The sequence below is a fragment of the Siniperca chuatsi genome, linkage group LG1 (assembly GCF_020085105.1).
Source record: "Siniperca chuatsi isolate FFG_IHB_CAS linkage group LG1, ASM2008510v1, whole genome shotgun sequence".
NCBI classification, from domain to species: Eukaryota; Metazoa; Chordata; class Actinopteri; order Centrarchiformes; family Sinipercidae; genus Siniperca; species Siniperca chuatsi.
Window position 1 is genome coordinate 22,177,682 of NC_058042.1, and position 16,995 is coordinate 22,194,676.

The 16,995-nt window shown below is 39.2% G+C and overlaps 1 protein-coding gene across 1 annotated transcript in view; it reads right to left on the minus strand.

Annotated features, from left to right (window-relative positions):
- The window catches only part of ush2a (Usher syndrome 2A (autosomal recessive, mild)), a 222,921-nt gene that overhangs the window by 87,715 nt on the left and 118,211 nt on the right, over positions 1–16,995 (minus strand). Inside the window, 4 exon segments of the mRNA XM_044199324.1 lie at positions 7,169–7,311; positions 9,328–9,475; positions 12,874–13,029; positions 16,697–16,844. Coding sequence (XP_044055259.1) covers positions 7,169–7,311; positions 9,328–9,475; positions 12,874–13,029; positions 16,697–16,844 — 595 coding nt within the window.

The following is a 16,995-nucleotide window of genomic DNA, read 5'->3' on the forward strand; positions in this document are numbered from 1 at the left end:
TTCATGTTCACTGCCATTCTCAGTGCCTGGGAGTACCTTCAAGTTTTATGTCCAGAAGGCAAAATGGTCCTCACTAGTATTAGACGTATGCAGGCAGACAGAGATGCACATAAGAAGGCCACAGGCACACACACAGTCACATGATTTGCACATGTCCACGCACGGATAAGAACCTACACAAGACTAGTCAGAGGGATATTTCACTCCACAGTAGCTCATTTGAAGGTAATGCCCCCTCCTCCCTCCTCCCCCGGCATTTACATCTCACTGTACTGCTCTATAATGGACACACACAGATGCATGTCCATATATATAGACACACACTCTTCCTAACACACACACACACACACACACACACAGTGATGCAGTATAGCAGTAATGGTGCTGTGTGAAGGGCAAGCAGATCAAGGTGACTGAGCGGACTGAGGGAGCGTGCTGCGTCGCTAAGTGCTACCGCTAACCGCTAACGGCTTTCCCAGATGGCGGTGTGTATGTGTGTGTGTAAGAGAGAGACAGAGAGAGAGAGGATGAAAGAAGATGAGCGGTTAAGAGTATACGTGCATGACTGCATGAGAGATAAAGTGTGCAAGCATGTATATGAGCATGTCAGCAAGCATGTACATAAGACAGTGGTTGTTTAACAATGTGTGTATTTTGCAGACTATCTACTAACTGGCCTTACTTCACACAGACTGAGATGCCAACTAACATTCAGAGTTTGGTCCAGGATGCCCCAGTTCTACTAAAACTTTAAAATGTCTCTTAGAATAATGCTTATCACAATTCAAATGTTTTGCCTCATACTTAATTTGGATATTATGATGCCCTTTTTCAGTATCTCTCCCATGTTTTAAATAGCCTGAGCCTGCTGGTATATTTAGCATACACCAAGCACTATTTTTCTCACAAGAAAACAAAGGAAAGCAGGCAAACCCTTTTAAAAAGTTACACATTTTTGGAAAATCTTGTTTGTGGTGTTGGTGAATTTACCAATGGACCCCGATGATTTATAAAAGCAACTATGTATTGTTCTCTGAGATATTTATTTACTGATACATTAGGCAACATAAAAAAAAAAAACCTGGCATGGAGTTTGACCATGTGTGCACAAACACACAGTCAGACAGAGAGAGGCACATCACAAGTAAAGACATAAAGACACACACACACACACACACACATATGTCCTCTTTCTCCCACACAAATAAACAACAGTATAAAAATGGTGATGTAAAGCTTGGCTGATTTTACAGATCCCAAATGGTCCCACCGACAACCCATCTTTCCTTCTATCTACATCTCTCCTTCTGTCTGTCTCTTCACCTCTTCCCTTTTCCTCTCTTTGACCCCTTCCTTCCTTCTCCCTCACCACCTCTTTCCCATTTTCTTCTGTCTCTCTCCGTTACTCGTGCTTTGTGTTCGCAGTCTCTCTCCCTCTTTCGCTCCCTCTCTCTCTCTCCGGTCTCCCTGCTAAATAAACAATGCAGAGAGTTGACCTTTTGGGTTAACAGGTTTTTATGCTAGCTCTACTCAGCACTCACACTGATTCAATTATCACCAAAGGTCCACTGAACCCCACGAATAACCAAAGAGCCCGTCTCCCTGTCTGTCTATGTGCATATCTGCCAGCCTGTCTGCATGCCTCACTGCGTTCTTGTTCATCTTTGCGGAGGGTCGGGGTGTCTCTCTACCTGTTTGTCTAATTAGACATTCTGCATCCTTCTGTCTATTTGACTATATTCTTGTCTGCCTTATTATATATTTCCTTCTGTCTGTCTCCAAAAACAGACATGAAAAAACACAAAGGTGAGAGATGCACAGAGAGGAAGACAGACAGATCGCAGATAGAAACTCTTCAATTGTGAATAATTTTACCACAAAACACAATCCAGTCACCTTGATCCAGCCCGCCCAAAAAACCCCCCTTGTCACCCCACATTCCTCCCTCATTCTCTCTCTCCTCCCCTTCCCCCCTCTAAGTGTTGAGTGTTATTTAGGCTTTACTGGCGCGTGTAAAATTCTGCAATTTGAAGGGCTGTTAAGTTTTTCAATTGAAATTTTCATTTAAGATGCAGGTGATGCTTTTTCCCTTTTTTTATTTTACTGACGCTTTACTGCTCTCTGGATAGGACGGAACGAGTGTTGAGGGAACGCATAGCAACCCCTTTCTCTCTGTTTTTTTTGACTCCTTAACGCTCTTTCCCTCTTTCTCTCCTTCCTGCTCAAGTCTCCGGTTTTTCCATCTCTCATCCTCCCTTTTCCAACTGCTCTTGTTTTCCCTTGTCTCCCATTCACTCCTACCTTTTTTGTCCCCCCTACCTCTCCGACCTCTTCATTCCCCATGCGTTTCCCTCTTTCTTTCCCCTCTCCCTTCATCCCTCCCTCCACACCTCCCACCCTTACTCCTCCTCTCTCCAGTAAAACACAGTAGCAGAAGGCTAAAACAGGAGTGCGGGGCCGCCAAGCCTTAAATCACATTTATAAGGATTTGGTTAGCATAGTAATAACACAATCAACTGACAAGGGCTGGAAGAGGGGGAGGGAGGAAGGAGTGTGTGTGTGTGTATACATGTTATGTAGCTTCTTGTGCATATTTGTGTGTATGTATGTGTAGGTAAGGGCCCGTGTAGATTTAAGTGCGTACATCTGTGTGTATCCATGTGAAGAGAAGAGGAAGGGTATTATTTTTAGCCTTGCGTAGGGTCCTGTGTGTGCACATGTGTGTTTGTGGGCATGTGTGTATGTGGGTGACTGGGCTTTTGAAGGTGAGTCGAGGCTCCTAGGAGTCATAATGAGGACAAACGCTGAGCCTTACTGTAATCAAGACGCTTACAACATGGAGTCAAAACGTGACAAGCAATACGGTGAGAATTTACATTGCATTTCATATCTTTACTTTTGCTACAGATTATTTAATGCCATTGCTGCTTTAGGAGACACTAAAGAGGCAGTGAGAAAGAGGATGATGCATGACCAAGGTCATGAGCTTGATTTTTATCCATAACATCGTGAGTATATGATATGCACATTAGCCCTTAAGTAACTACAACCAACACGATACCTGAAATGTCAATCATTAAAAATGTTCAATATACTTATCGGACGCTGACTATTTGGAGTGATTTACTTAATTCCAGATAACCTTCTGATATATCCATGTACTACAGAAAGAGAGCACAAAAGTTTCTAAGTAATATCTGGCTTTTAAAATATAATGTGGAAATATGTTGGTGTGTCAAATTATTCAAATTAGTGGGAACTAATTGGGTTTAACCCAACTAAAGAAATTCTAAAAATATTACAAAAGCTATACTTCAGCATGTGACTGCTGAGGAATCACAGTTCTGACATTTTATTTAAAAGAAAGCAAATCAAAAAGCAACGTGTAAATACATGTTCAGGTAATGAGTATATAAAAATGTACATGAAATATTTACCTCTTCATATGCAACATAACAGTGGGATTATGCTCACATTACTTCAACATTTCCTTGGGACAGCTAACTGAACAGAATGTATTAATGCAGTCACTCATTCATTAAATAACATGAATTCTTTGTGTTCTGCCTTTACCTCTAACCTAATTTTTCTCCTTCACACTTCTCTCTCTCTGCTTTCAATTCAATTTGGTAAAACAGTGCTTTTTTAGTGTTCGCCATCTCTCTCTCTCTCTCTCTCTCTCTCTCTCTCTCTCTCTCTCTCTCTCTCTCTCTCTCTCTCTCTCTCACACACACACACACACACACACACACTTTCTAAGACTTCTTGGCTAAGATCATTTTGTCAAAACAGTGCTTTATTCATACTCTGTATAACACACATACACACATCTTGTCTGTCTCACACACACACACACACACACACACACACACACACACACACACACACACACACACACACACACACACACACAGACACATACTCTCTTAGATCACTTAGCTAGTGTGAACATGGGAGTAGACAGAGGAAAGGGAGCTGTCCAACACAGCTAGAGTTTATGTTCACAGGAGCCGTCTGTCTGTTCTGCAGCGGCAGGAATTCATAGGGACCAAATTACATTAAAAAGATGGATATAAAACTTTAATGGAATGATAAAAAGGAAAGGAGGACGTGTGGGTCTCTCTCTTTCTCTGTTCTGTCATTAGCCCTCTCTTTTCTTCTCTTCCTCTTTTTTCCTCAATTCCTCATTTTACCTTTTTGCTCTCTCCACTTTTCTTTCCTCAATTTTTCTCTCTATTTCTTATCTTCTTTTTTCTCTATCTCCCCTCTCTCTCTTCCCTTCTCTCTCTCGTAAATAGTTAAGGGCTAGTCTGTCAAATAGAAGAAGTGAAACCCATTCTGTGCTCAAACACGAACAGACAGAAATAAAGACGCAGAGTTGGAGAAAGAGTGAGAGAGGAAGAGGTATGACAAAAGGAGAAAGACAGTGGAAAAATAAAAATATATGAAAAAGATCGAAGGAAGGATGAGAGGGAAAGATTAAAAAAAAGAGAACAACGAGATAAAAGTAATGAGGAGAATACAGTACATTATCGAATCCATATCAACATACAGTATAGTATATACTGTTTTGTAAGTGTAAACATTGCAAGGTTAGAGCTCACACCTACAAACACAGATCATCATATGGGGGATCTCTTCCAAAAGGGGTAAAACCTAAAGGATTGCACTATAAAAAATACCATGTATAATAAGATCGATGAATGTCACTTGAGCATATGTATGAATGTGTGTGTGCGTTTGTGTGATTATGTGTTCAGGTTTTTTGCTAAGTTAACATTTTATGTGCCTATGTTTGTAAGAGTGAATACTGTATGTACTGTATGAACTGTGCTGACCTACGACAAGAAAAATTACATCATAACCACTGGCCTTACTATACATGACAATGAAATGTAAAAGTGCTTGCTAAGGTTGCCATTTTATGAAGTGTGTGGGAGAGGAGATTAGGAGGGGAATGCAGCCTTTCCTGTCACTGCCAAGACGATGGCGGATGGGTTTATGGTGACAAATTACACATCAATGTTAGAAAAATCCAATCTGGCTACACTTGGCTTTCTCCCATCATGGGTTTAAATCCCTTCTTATTAAAAGCTTCCATACCTATTATGTATTCCATTATTATGTTAAAATCATTTTTCATGCATATTTTAAAATGATTGGACATTTTCACATTTCAACAATATTATGTACTGTGTGTACATGTATGGATGTAAGATTCAATTGTAAGATGTGACACTTAATTGTGAGTAATTCATCGAGATCATTATGACACAAGGAGCTGTGACATAATATAGGGCAGAAAGGAAAACAGACTCCTCCATGTACTCTGTTCAAATAAACGAATTAATGAGTGAAACACACACAAACACAATATATAATTATTTCTTATATGGGCTCATGACTTTTGCACCAACTGGTTATGTAGCAGGTTAAGTAGCATCCCAATGTTTTCCATTTTAATGATAAAGCACAAAAAATAGTTTAGTGCTTTTAGACTATGCATTTTTGATTGATGCTGACAGATTTGCTATTGTGTCTACTTTTGTAGACGTTTTTAACTTCAACCCTACCAGTCCACTTCCAGTTAAACAGAGATGGAAGTTGGTAGTCTAAAAAAAGAAAGAAAGGGTTTGTAAACATTTTTTTTTCTTTGACACTGTGACCATTTAAGTACAGGTGTAGTCTGTGTGTATGTGCTTTTGGGGATGAGTTTGTCTGCATGAAACTTCATGACTGTGTGTTACTGCTCGTGAGCATGAGGAGGTGTGTGACTGATACAGAGGACAAGCAGGTGTGTGTGTATGACACATGTTCTCAGTGTGTGTGTGTGTGTGTGTGTGTGTGTGTGTGTGTGTGTGTGTGTGTGTGTGTGTGTGAGGCGGAGAGAGGGGAACGAGAGGGATGGAGGTTTGGGGGACAGTCTGAACAAATGGACACATCTATTATAGTCCACTCACACATACACACACAAAAACACAGAGAGAGAGGTAGATTCACACACTTTTCCACTCTCACATGAAAACACAAAAATATTGTCCACCTTAGCTATAAATGTTGAGTACAGGGAAAAACTCGTAACAAAAGCTCACTCTGTTTGAGAGAGAGAGAGAGAGAGAGTGTGTGTTTGCTAGAGGGAATTAAATTCTTAATAGCAATGAGAAAAGCATAGGGCCATAATTTAATGCATCCTAAATGTCTGCAATTGTGTGTGTGTGCATCAGTGTGTATATCTGTGAACGTGTATGTATACGTACACTGCACATACATGTGTACATACACATTTCTGTCTGTGTGTGTGTATGCGCATGTATTCAATGTATGCAAATCTCAGCTGCTTAATGATAATGTATGTGATAATAGCGTGGTACTAATTAATTTATAACTTTGCACTGAGGAGGCTGTTCCAGTGGCTAATATGATTCTATTACAGCAATTAGCCCACAATGACACTGGCTAGGTCACTCACACACAGACACACACCTTACAGTATGCAAATGTGTGTCAGTGTGTTTCACCCTATTTTGCTTGTGCCCATGTTTCCACCACCTTCTTCATTTTTAATATGTTCTGTCTCTGTCTCTCTTCTCCTCCACCAACACCAAGAAATTAATACACTTTTATAAAACTTAAAAAAAAAACAACTTGGAGACTTTCGGAGAATAAAATGAAACTGGGCAGATGCTCTGTTTTTAACACCACAGGCCATATGTTTAATGTGTGAGGCTATTGTTTAGCTCATCACCTAAAATCAGGAGATCTGTCAGACTCCTTGAGTTTAACTTTGACTCAGCAGCACTGACGGCCAACTGGCAGCGACCAACTAACAACCAGCTGTTGCAAGCCACCTTTCAGTCAGTCACTTGCAAAACTCAGCTGGACTGCTGACACAAGCACCCAGGCAGAACAATTCAGTATGAAAAAACAACGCCAACAACCACTGCCAACAGATAGCTTATAGAACAGCAGTACTTAGTGTTTATCTGAACCAACAAGTTTGTTTATGACCACCAATGGAATAATTTGTCTTTTTTGATGGTTATTTATAAGTGGCTTTTCATTTTTGCCATTTTTGCATTGTCTGTGTGTGTGTGCACTGGAACTGATGTGTGTAACAAGTATGTTAAATTTGATATGTACACTTGTGTGCATGAGTATGTGTACTTACTGTCCTCTGCAGTGCGCAGGGTTGCCCAGGGCCCGACTGTCTGCCCATGTGTGTGTGAAACCACCACTCTAAACGCATACTGCGTGTACGGCGACAGGTCCTCTACATGATAGGAAAAGGTGTCTGTTGCGTTTTCCATAAGCCTAGGAGTTGATGGACACAAACATAAATACATTTGTTGACACACATTTGGATTGGGTCAAAATGTGCTGTGTTGTAATCAAACAGGTGATCAAAAGAGGAACAACGAATCATTTACAAATGGTGATCTAGTGAGTATTTGTGTGAACTAGAGCTGGAGTACTCCATACGCAGTGTTCCTGATGAACAATATATATATGTATGTGTTTGTCTGCTTGCACAAAAATCTACACTCAGGTTTACCGAAGCCTTGGTCCCATGTTGCCTCCGAACTCCCAAATTGGCTCCTCCTCACATAGTTTTAAATTTTGAGTAGTTAGCTTATGGACAGAAAAGAGCACAAGCCCTGAGCTATCTTCCAGGCTCATGAACTAACTAAATTGTTTGCTTGTTTTTTTTTTTTTTTACTGTCAATAGTGTCTTTCTTTTGCAAAAGAAAAAAAAAACAAGCAAATCTTTAGACTTTTATGATAAAATTAAATTTGTCACCACTAATCACTAGTTAGCAAAACATATGTTTATCATTGCTATGGATGCCATTTGTCCTGGCCACAATGATTCTTGTTATTCTGTATTTTAATATTATTTAACATTTAGCAAATGTTTTCTCTTTTAACTTTCACTTTTATTCACCATCTCTTGTTTTGTTCTTTAATGCCCGATCACAGAGATTCAGCACTGGACAGCTCCCCAGAGTGTGTTTTCTGCAGTAGCAGTTCCTGCGGTCAGCTGATGTAATGTCTACTTGGTACATAGTGATTACCACGGTTACAATGACATTTGTTAGCCAGATGTTTTAACTGAATATTCTTTTAACATAAAATTTAAATACAGAACAAACCTCTTTTTTTTTTGCTGATAACATAGACTAACCATTTTTTGCACATTTATCCCCTTATAGTGTTCGAGCAGAGACCATTCCAGGATTAATTGTAGGAATCTTGGCCAGTGGTGAAAGATGAGGAAATGAAGAAGACACAGATCTGAACAACCATAAAGTAGTTATTTAGTGTTCAGTAGGAAAAGGGTACCTGTACAGAACCGTTTGGGACAGAACATTTCGTGTATGGAACGTGTTATATTTCAGTTATTTTCTGGAAATGTAAAGTCGAATGCGTCTCAGACACAACACATCTCTTAACTCTTAAGACAGTAGATGTTTATCATATTTCAAAAAAACAACATGTTCTATCTTTTTTATGTATTCTAATTTGTTCTAAGTTCATTTTATTTTAAGTGCAATGTTATAAAAGTGTCAAAGAGACAAGTTTCATACGGTCATTAAACAGTAACTATCTTGTCAATATGAACAATATTTCCATATTCCTTTTCATCATATTCCCATGTCATACCTGATCCCATATCATATAATCATACAAAGGAATCTAGGGCAAAGTAAAAGAATATTGTCATAAATGAGGGAACGTTGACCATTTAGCATCAGATGGATAGAAGGGATGAATGAATGAATAAATCAGGGAACAATGAGATTTCCATAGCAGAGGAGGAGGAGGGCATGGCTGTCTGATATATAATACATGTAGCTAGTCATTTATTTATTACCACAGAATGAGAGCCTCCTCTTCTTGGATTAAATTGCAATTTGTTGTCAGGAAGCATGTAATGAATACATATCAGATGCACACCCTCCCTCTCTTTTTATTCTATTGCATTTTCGCCACCTCTCTCTCTCCCCCTCTGCTCTGCTTTGATTTTTTTTTGTCTTTCTGACTCTACCCCCCGTCTCTCCAGCTCATTTCCTCTCTGTTTTTCTGATGGTCTGTCATATTGATGTGACATATTCAGCTGTGCTGTATAATGTGCCCCTTTGTATGTCCATGTATATGCATACGTCTGTGTACACATTTTTTAGGTGCTTATATATGTGATATGTATCTGAGAGTGGTGTGTGTTTCTGTCATTCTCTTATTGCTATTTATTATCACGTCTCAGATCACTTGCATGTGCTGTGGGCAACTGTGTGCAAACTTGTCCACTGTGTCTGTGGTGTCTCTCACCGTATCACAGGCCTCTTTGGGGATGCCCTCATTTGCAGGCTGTAATGGAGTGGGCCTGGTGCGTTGGAGTGGGCAGGGGCGGACCAGGATACATTCAGACTGGCACTAGTTGCATGGGCCAACCTCAGAGGTGACAACCCATCTGGGGCTATGAAGAGAGAGAGAAGATGGTGAGAGGAAGACAGGAGGAAGGAACAGGTGATGAAGGAAGGATGGAGGTGGTGAAAACAAATGGGGGAGTGGCATGAGGACAGTTGTGGAGTCAAACATACAAGACAGCAAGCAAGAAAGAAAGAACAACAGAAAAAAACAAGATTGTAAAAGGTATGTCAATGTTATATTGACATTATTAAGCTCATTGATCAACTGCTTCCTAAATGAATGACACCTGCCCTCCATCTAAGAATGGCTCTGCTTAGAGTGGAGTATAAAAAGAAGAGATGATTGAGGAAAAAGGAGACAGGAGTGAAGAGAGAGAAGAGGAGAACAAAAAAAAACAAAAAACATAAGAGCAAAAGAGAAAATATCCCTTGTAAAGGAGGGTGAGAGTGCCACAAAGGGGCACCAGATTTACTGATATACAACGTCTCTCTCTCTTTCACAGCCACACACACACACACACACACACACACACACACACACACACACACACACAGTGTTATGACCCCACCCTCTTTTCCAGCTGAGCATGAGCATAGTGCTAGTGTTGGAAAATCAGTAAAACCATCTTGATTCAGTATGATAGCCGTGCTCTTAACAAAAGCAGAGAAGATGTGAGGAAAAGCAGAATAAGAAAGAGATAAGGACAACAAATAGAAGGGGAAAATGAGAGTGACTGTAGTGTTGACTATGCAAAATAAGAGTAGGCCCTCCGATGTATAAAGTGACCCTTCAATCAAACACACTGCTCTCTTCCCACTACAACAAGTCTGATTGCTGAAGACATCTTATCCTAAATATGGCTGTTGCAAACACACGCGCACACACACACACACACACAATATGTGAAAAAAGCCTCAAAATGCTCTTTGAACACTGGTTCAGAATAATATTAGTGGTGGTTCACCAACATAAATGATCACTCTAATTCACATTCATTGTCTTAGTGCACACACAGAAACACACACATGACACAAGCACTCTATTTACCACCAAAGACCCATCTGTGTGCATATTTGTTAGGAGGCCCACCTCTGACTTGTTTGCAGTTTTTTCACTACCCTTATGTCTAATTTGTCTCTTCCTCTCTCTTTTTGTGCATATGTGTCTGTGAATATCCAAGTTTTAGGGGCTAAAGAGTTACTGACAAATTTTTTATCAATCTTTTGGAAAGAAGCAAAAGAATGTCGAAGCAAGACATTCAGTACATTACAGTCGCTGTTTCAGTTTCTTATCAATTTCATATATATTGTACCATAAATCAGAGTCGATGTCAGAGTCACTATGAAACTAGTAGATCTAAAGCACTAGTGATTTTTTTGCAAGGTTAATGATTGTTAGTTGTTTTTTCACAATTGGTTTAGTTTAGGATGTTCTTCTTAATACATATGGTTTTACAGCTAAAAAAGGATTTGATAAATTATTGGATCAATAAGATAAATCCATAATTGAATTTAAATTAATAAAATCGATGTCCATCCCTAGTTTCTACTTTTTAATAAAGAAGACCCTAATGTAGATCAGCAAAACTGTCATTCCCCGAGTGTGTGTGTGTGTAATTCTTGAAACACGCGTTGATTTCTGCCTCTCTGACACACACACGCATACAGACACGCACACACAAACACACATACATCACAAAGACACACACTGTTGGTGAGCCTGTGTCTCTTTCATGGTGTGTTAGCAGGTACAATATCAGAGGTGTCACTAATCGTTTTAAACTATGCACTTTTATGTTCACTTCTCTCTCTCTGCTCTCCTCCTCCTCTGCTCTTCTGTCTCTTGCTCCACTATCTTCTCTCTGTTCTTTCATAGAACAAGGACGAATCAAGACAGTTTGCCTTAAAGAAGTCTAAAGAGATGCCAGAGGCACAGAGGTAGAAAGAAAGATAGAAAGAGAGGAAACGTCTGGTATTTAAAATTTATACTTTCTTATGCCTTTGTTTTGAACTTGAACAGTAGAACTTCCAGAAGTCTGTCTTTTGTTGTTCTCTGACTGAGACATGGGTGTGTGGTGTGGTGTCTGTGCATTTGTATGTATTCAACACTTTTGTTAACATTAGCTAAAGTGGTAAAATGTGTGTCTATAGGTGTGGGTGTTGCTGCCTTGTTACCATTATCTCCAGACTGCTCTGATCAGCTTTGACATTTATCATTATTCATAATCAGTCTCTATTCTACACAATTACAAACACACACACACACACAATACACACAGACGTTGTGTAAATCAGAAATATGTGTTCAGATCATTAAGTAAAGTCAATGGTGTGTGTGTGTGTGTGTGTGTGTCCGTGTTTGTCATAGCTACTCATTGAATAATTGTTTTTTTCTTTTGCATTGCAAGCTGTAAAAATGAACCTTTCTAGTTCACAAGAATAGCAATTAAAATCAGAGTAATGAGATTAAAATGTTACAGTGGTAGAGTTAGAACAAAAGCTACAATTATAGCCACTTAAATCAGAACATACACAATTTAGTGGAGACAAAAGTGCCTTATTATAATGGGGGCCACAACCATACTATCATAGTTCATTGTAAAGATTCATCACAGAGGGATGATTGTTTCCACATTGTATTTTTTATTGAAAGCAGTGCAAAAACATGACCTGTGATTTTACACCCAATTCACAGTTTAAAAAACATATAAATTCCAATAGTTCTTTAGTACAATCTATAGTTTGGTAACTATCATTAGCCTTATCTAGCATGGAAAAGGCATTGCACATTTTTTTGGTCTGGCAAGGCCACTGATGAATTAGCTTGAGAAAGATGTCATGTTATGTTGGCTGTACAATATATGTTTGACAGGTCATGCCTGTACTCAGAGATCAACATGAATCCTCCCTACTCCTGACTGGTCAAATGGACCACTTGCTTGAATGGGTGGGATGGCAGCTACTCTGAAAACATCACATTTCTCCCCAACAATTCACCAAAATCAGTTTCTGAATATTAATGAGGGTGATAAGTAAATAGTAAATGGACTGTACTTGTATAGCGCCTTTCTAGTCTTTCTGACTATTCAAAGCGCTTCACACTACATATCACATTCACCCCATTCACACACATTAATACACTGATGACAGGTGCCTACTGCTCATCAGTTCAAAGGAACTAACTCATTCACACACACTCATACACCAAAGGTACAGCCCTCGGGAGCAAATTGGGGTTCAGTGTCTTACCCAAGGACACTTCGACATGTGGTTTGGGATCGAACCGCCAACCTTCCGATTGGTGGACGACCCGCTCAACCACTAAGACACAGCCGTCACTTATCATATCAGTATGTATCTGATCAAGACATATCATGATCAACATATCTGATCATATATTTATATGGTGGCTGTTACAAGTGAAAATCAAGTTTGTAAGGTTTACCTGCTGGGGCTGTAGTAACATTGAGTGGCAGGCTCTCAACACAACCCTGTGTGTTACAACATCTGATCCAGAAGCTATAGTTGGTGTAAGGTTGTAGGTCAGTCACAGACAACCAGCTTCCTGCTGCTGTACTTCCATCCAACACACCATCACCATCTAAGCGACAGACAGAATCACACAAAGAGAGACATGTAAGGTCTTAGGCCAAGCATGATGTATCTATCTAGTGAGGAGGAAGATGGTAATGTCTTGCACACGTTAATTTACTAGAGTCATCAGTGTGATGGCAGAAAAGCGCTTCATGAAAGATACATACATGCAGATACAATTACAGAGGGAAAGTAGAGGAGAATGAGTGAGAGTTCAAGAGAGAGGAATACTGACTGCGATTAACTGAGTGATCAAAAGAGAGAGGTCTCCATATTGAGGTTATGCAAGGATAGTCAAAGAAAAGGATCAGAAAATTACACTATGTAAGCCTATCCAATATATTTGGACCGACACACACACACACACACACACACACACACACACACACACACACACACACACACACACACACACACATTTCAGTTCTGTGTGAACTGATGAAGGCAGTGTGTATCAAAGAAGCAAGGGGTTGTGGGTAACTAGAGCGAAACACCATCTCTCTCTTTCTTCCACACCTCTTCTATCCTTCCCTCCACTCATTTTAATCTGTCTGTTCCTCTGTGAGGTGCAGATCAAAGTCCCTGACTGTGTGTGTGTATGTGTGTGTGTGTGTGTGTGTGTGTGTGTGACAGAGAGAGAGAGAGGGAGAGAGAGAGAGAGATGGAGGGAGATAGAGAGAGCACTTGGTGAATATGTGTTATTTAAAGGATGAGTGTGTGTTTGTGTGTGTTCTGCTGTTTCCCCATGTTCCTATTCTCATCTTGTTCAATTTTCTTCTTCTCCCTTTTCTTTCCATGTCCAGTTCTCCTCTTCTATTTTGTAAGTCTCAACCGCTGTTTTGTTGTTCTTCATGTCTTATGTTGTTTTTACCTGCAATCTTTTCTAATACATCTATGGAAATATGAGCATCTCATCTCTCCTTTCTCTGTATACTATTGTTTACCACTACTTGTCTTTGTTCTTCCTTCCTTCTTCATACCACTGTTTTTCTCTAGACTCCTATATCATCTCCTCTCTCAAGTCACTGGCAATTTAAAAAAAACTCTAGTCTTTTCTACACCACTCTGGATTGATTACTCCTTCCTTCACTTTCCCATTTCATGCCTGACTTTCAGTCTAAGTTGGCATTGTTGGTGAGGAGTGAGCCATCAAAAAAACTTCGTCATCAAAAAACCCACTGGAAATGAGTAATAATATTAATTGTGCTCACAGGCAAGAGGCAGTGACTAATGTATTATGTATTATCCTTAAGGACTATGAATATAATGTAACATAATTCTAGGAAAACATACAGTATCGTAATTATCCCTATATAAGAAGGCAATAAGTATGAATTTAGTTCCCCCCCAATGAGCACTTTTTCTGTCAGAGAAAATGTGCTGTCAATAGTCCTTATGAAAACATTGGATCCTACTGTGATCCTGTCCATGCAGTCTGTTTTGTTGTGGGGAAAGATTTTTTTCCTTTGACCATGATTAAGTTATCAAAGAGTACAAGAATGCAGTAATCTTAGAAACAGCATTTCATAAGAAGTAGCAGTTAGCAGTTGTATTAATTAGAATCTAGGAATGAGAAACCTAATCTGCAGACAAGTAAAATAGATCTTCATTTATTTCTTACAGTTAATACTTTAAGTTTTATTTGAACTAACACCATTTAACAAATAGTTTTCAAAAAGCAAAATTCTTATCTTAAAGTAGTAAGTGTTTTTGAGAAATGTATCCATCTATTAGTTCTGTTCTACTAAGGCTTTGTTCAGACTGCAGGTAAATCAGATTTGTTTCTTAAATCAGATCTTTAAGACAGACTGTCCGCAATGTTATTTGCAAGTGATCAGGTCAGATTTGTGTGTCCAGACATCACCAACCTGTCTGCATGGGTTGCTGTGGTAACGACGTAGGCATCAGTAACTATGTACGCTGTGGAGATCCATCATCTCACCCTCCAAACATTTGCACGGTAAAGACGCGGTGCAGAAGTCCTCCGTCGCACCAGACAAACTCAGCGATGGAGGAGTTCTGCACCGCAACTTAACAACTCAATCCTACTTGAGTGGCCAGAACGTAGAAATCTGATTATTTCAAACCACCTACAAATTTGGCTTGGATCAGATTTGCAGAAGTCGCATTTCATGTGGTTTCTGACTGTCCAGACTTTCTAAAATCAATCTGGATACAATCTGGATATGCCAAAAACTGGATTTGGGCTGGCAGTCTAAACAAGGCCTAAGACACCTCCAGGAAAAGTTGCAAATGACCTGAGAATTAACACTGCTAACAAGAAATGTTTGTAATGAGATTTCAGCATTGCTTTTGACGTGGTCAATAAGAGCACACTTTTCTGTGTCACAAAGTATATAGACCTCTTTCATAACAGTAATTTTGACTTGTCATAGGAGGAAAAGTACAGGTGAAACAAATTTCATTAATGATGGCTCTGTTCAAATAAGTGTCCCAGTAAGACATGACAGTGAGCCAGCAATGAACAATACCATGGAACTAGCTCACCTAAATGGAATGCAGTCGTTATTAATGTTATTAATTAATTACAGCGGTGCTTTTCCTGTTATGATAAGTCAAAATGTTTGCAGTGAAAAAGGTCTATTGTCTCTGTCATTGACCACTTATACAATATTGTAACTTATCTGCGTTGTTGAGTCTTTTCATGATACCTTTTATTGATTTCTTTATCTATATAACTACATTTTCATCGTTCCTTCTGATAAACAGTTTCAGCACATTGATGACAGTGCGTAGTGAATGTCACAATTGCTTGCTGACTGAAGATTGAAGTTGTAATTATTGGAGCAAAGGCCCAAACTGCACTATGCACAGGAAAAAAAATCCTGGCACTAAATGTCAAGGACCAAGCTAGAAATCTTTGTGTCTTTTTATTCTGATCTGAATTGTGATCGTTAAACACGTACTTACATTTGCTGATTTGAAGTTTAGAACAAACTACAGATTCTGCTACTGGTTTTGACGGACTAGTGCCTGATAATATCTCCAACATGCTTTAAAGATAACAACTTTTCTTGATGCTTTGACAGCACTGACCTGCCAGGACAAAGAGAAGCAGCTTTTACTGTCCACCTCTAGTTTTTGTGTCCACTTTGTCTCCAGGACAACCTGCATTTGAGTCTAGCAACAAGCAAAATGTCAAGACACACCTTTTTAGATTAGTTATTGAGGTTTGAGTAATGATATGGTATGGTTTCTTACAAAACTCCTAAATCTTATCTGATTAATATGATAAATATGATAAACTTAACAGCAATGTGTATAATGTATATCTGTATTTGTTGTGAAGCCACACAGAAAATGCAGCCAAGGTTTAGTAGGAAATAGTACTATAGGCATAATCTACCCTTTTGTCTGCCTAGTGAGCGAATGTGTGAGAAATGTGGTCAAAATTGAAAAAGAAAAGAAAAGGCAGAATATAATACTCTAAATATCTGTTGTCTGTTAAATATATGAAACTGTGTATTACCTGTGCATGTGTAAAGGAATATGTAGCTTGTGTTTTTATGTATGTGTGCTGGTGTGTGTGTTTGTTCAGGTTTAATGTTTAAGTGGTGTCTGTACTTATCTATGTGTGAGAGAGAGAGAGAGAGAGAGAGAGAGAGAGAGAGAGAGAGAGAGAGAGAGAGAGAGAGCATGGCTGTATGTGTTACCTTTGCTTTTGTAGTACAGTGTGTAGCTGAGGTTCCCATTCGGTCTAGGTGGGATTGTCCAGCGGGCTCGGACTGATCGAGAGCTCTGATTGGTCAGTTCCAGCAGAATAGGGCCTTCTGGGCCCATCTCTAGTGTACGCATCTCCACCTGATTTAAAGAAAAAAATAAAAGAAAAGAAACACAAGCACACTTATATTCAAATGCACAGAAGAACAGACATGTAGCATGTACACAATAAACTGTACACAGTATTTTACTCTCTTTTAGATGTAATTCTGAAATATAAAAAACTGTAATA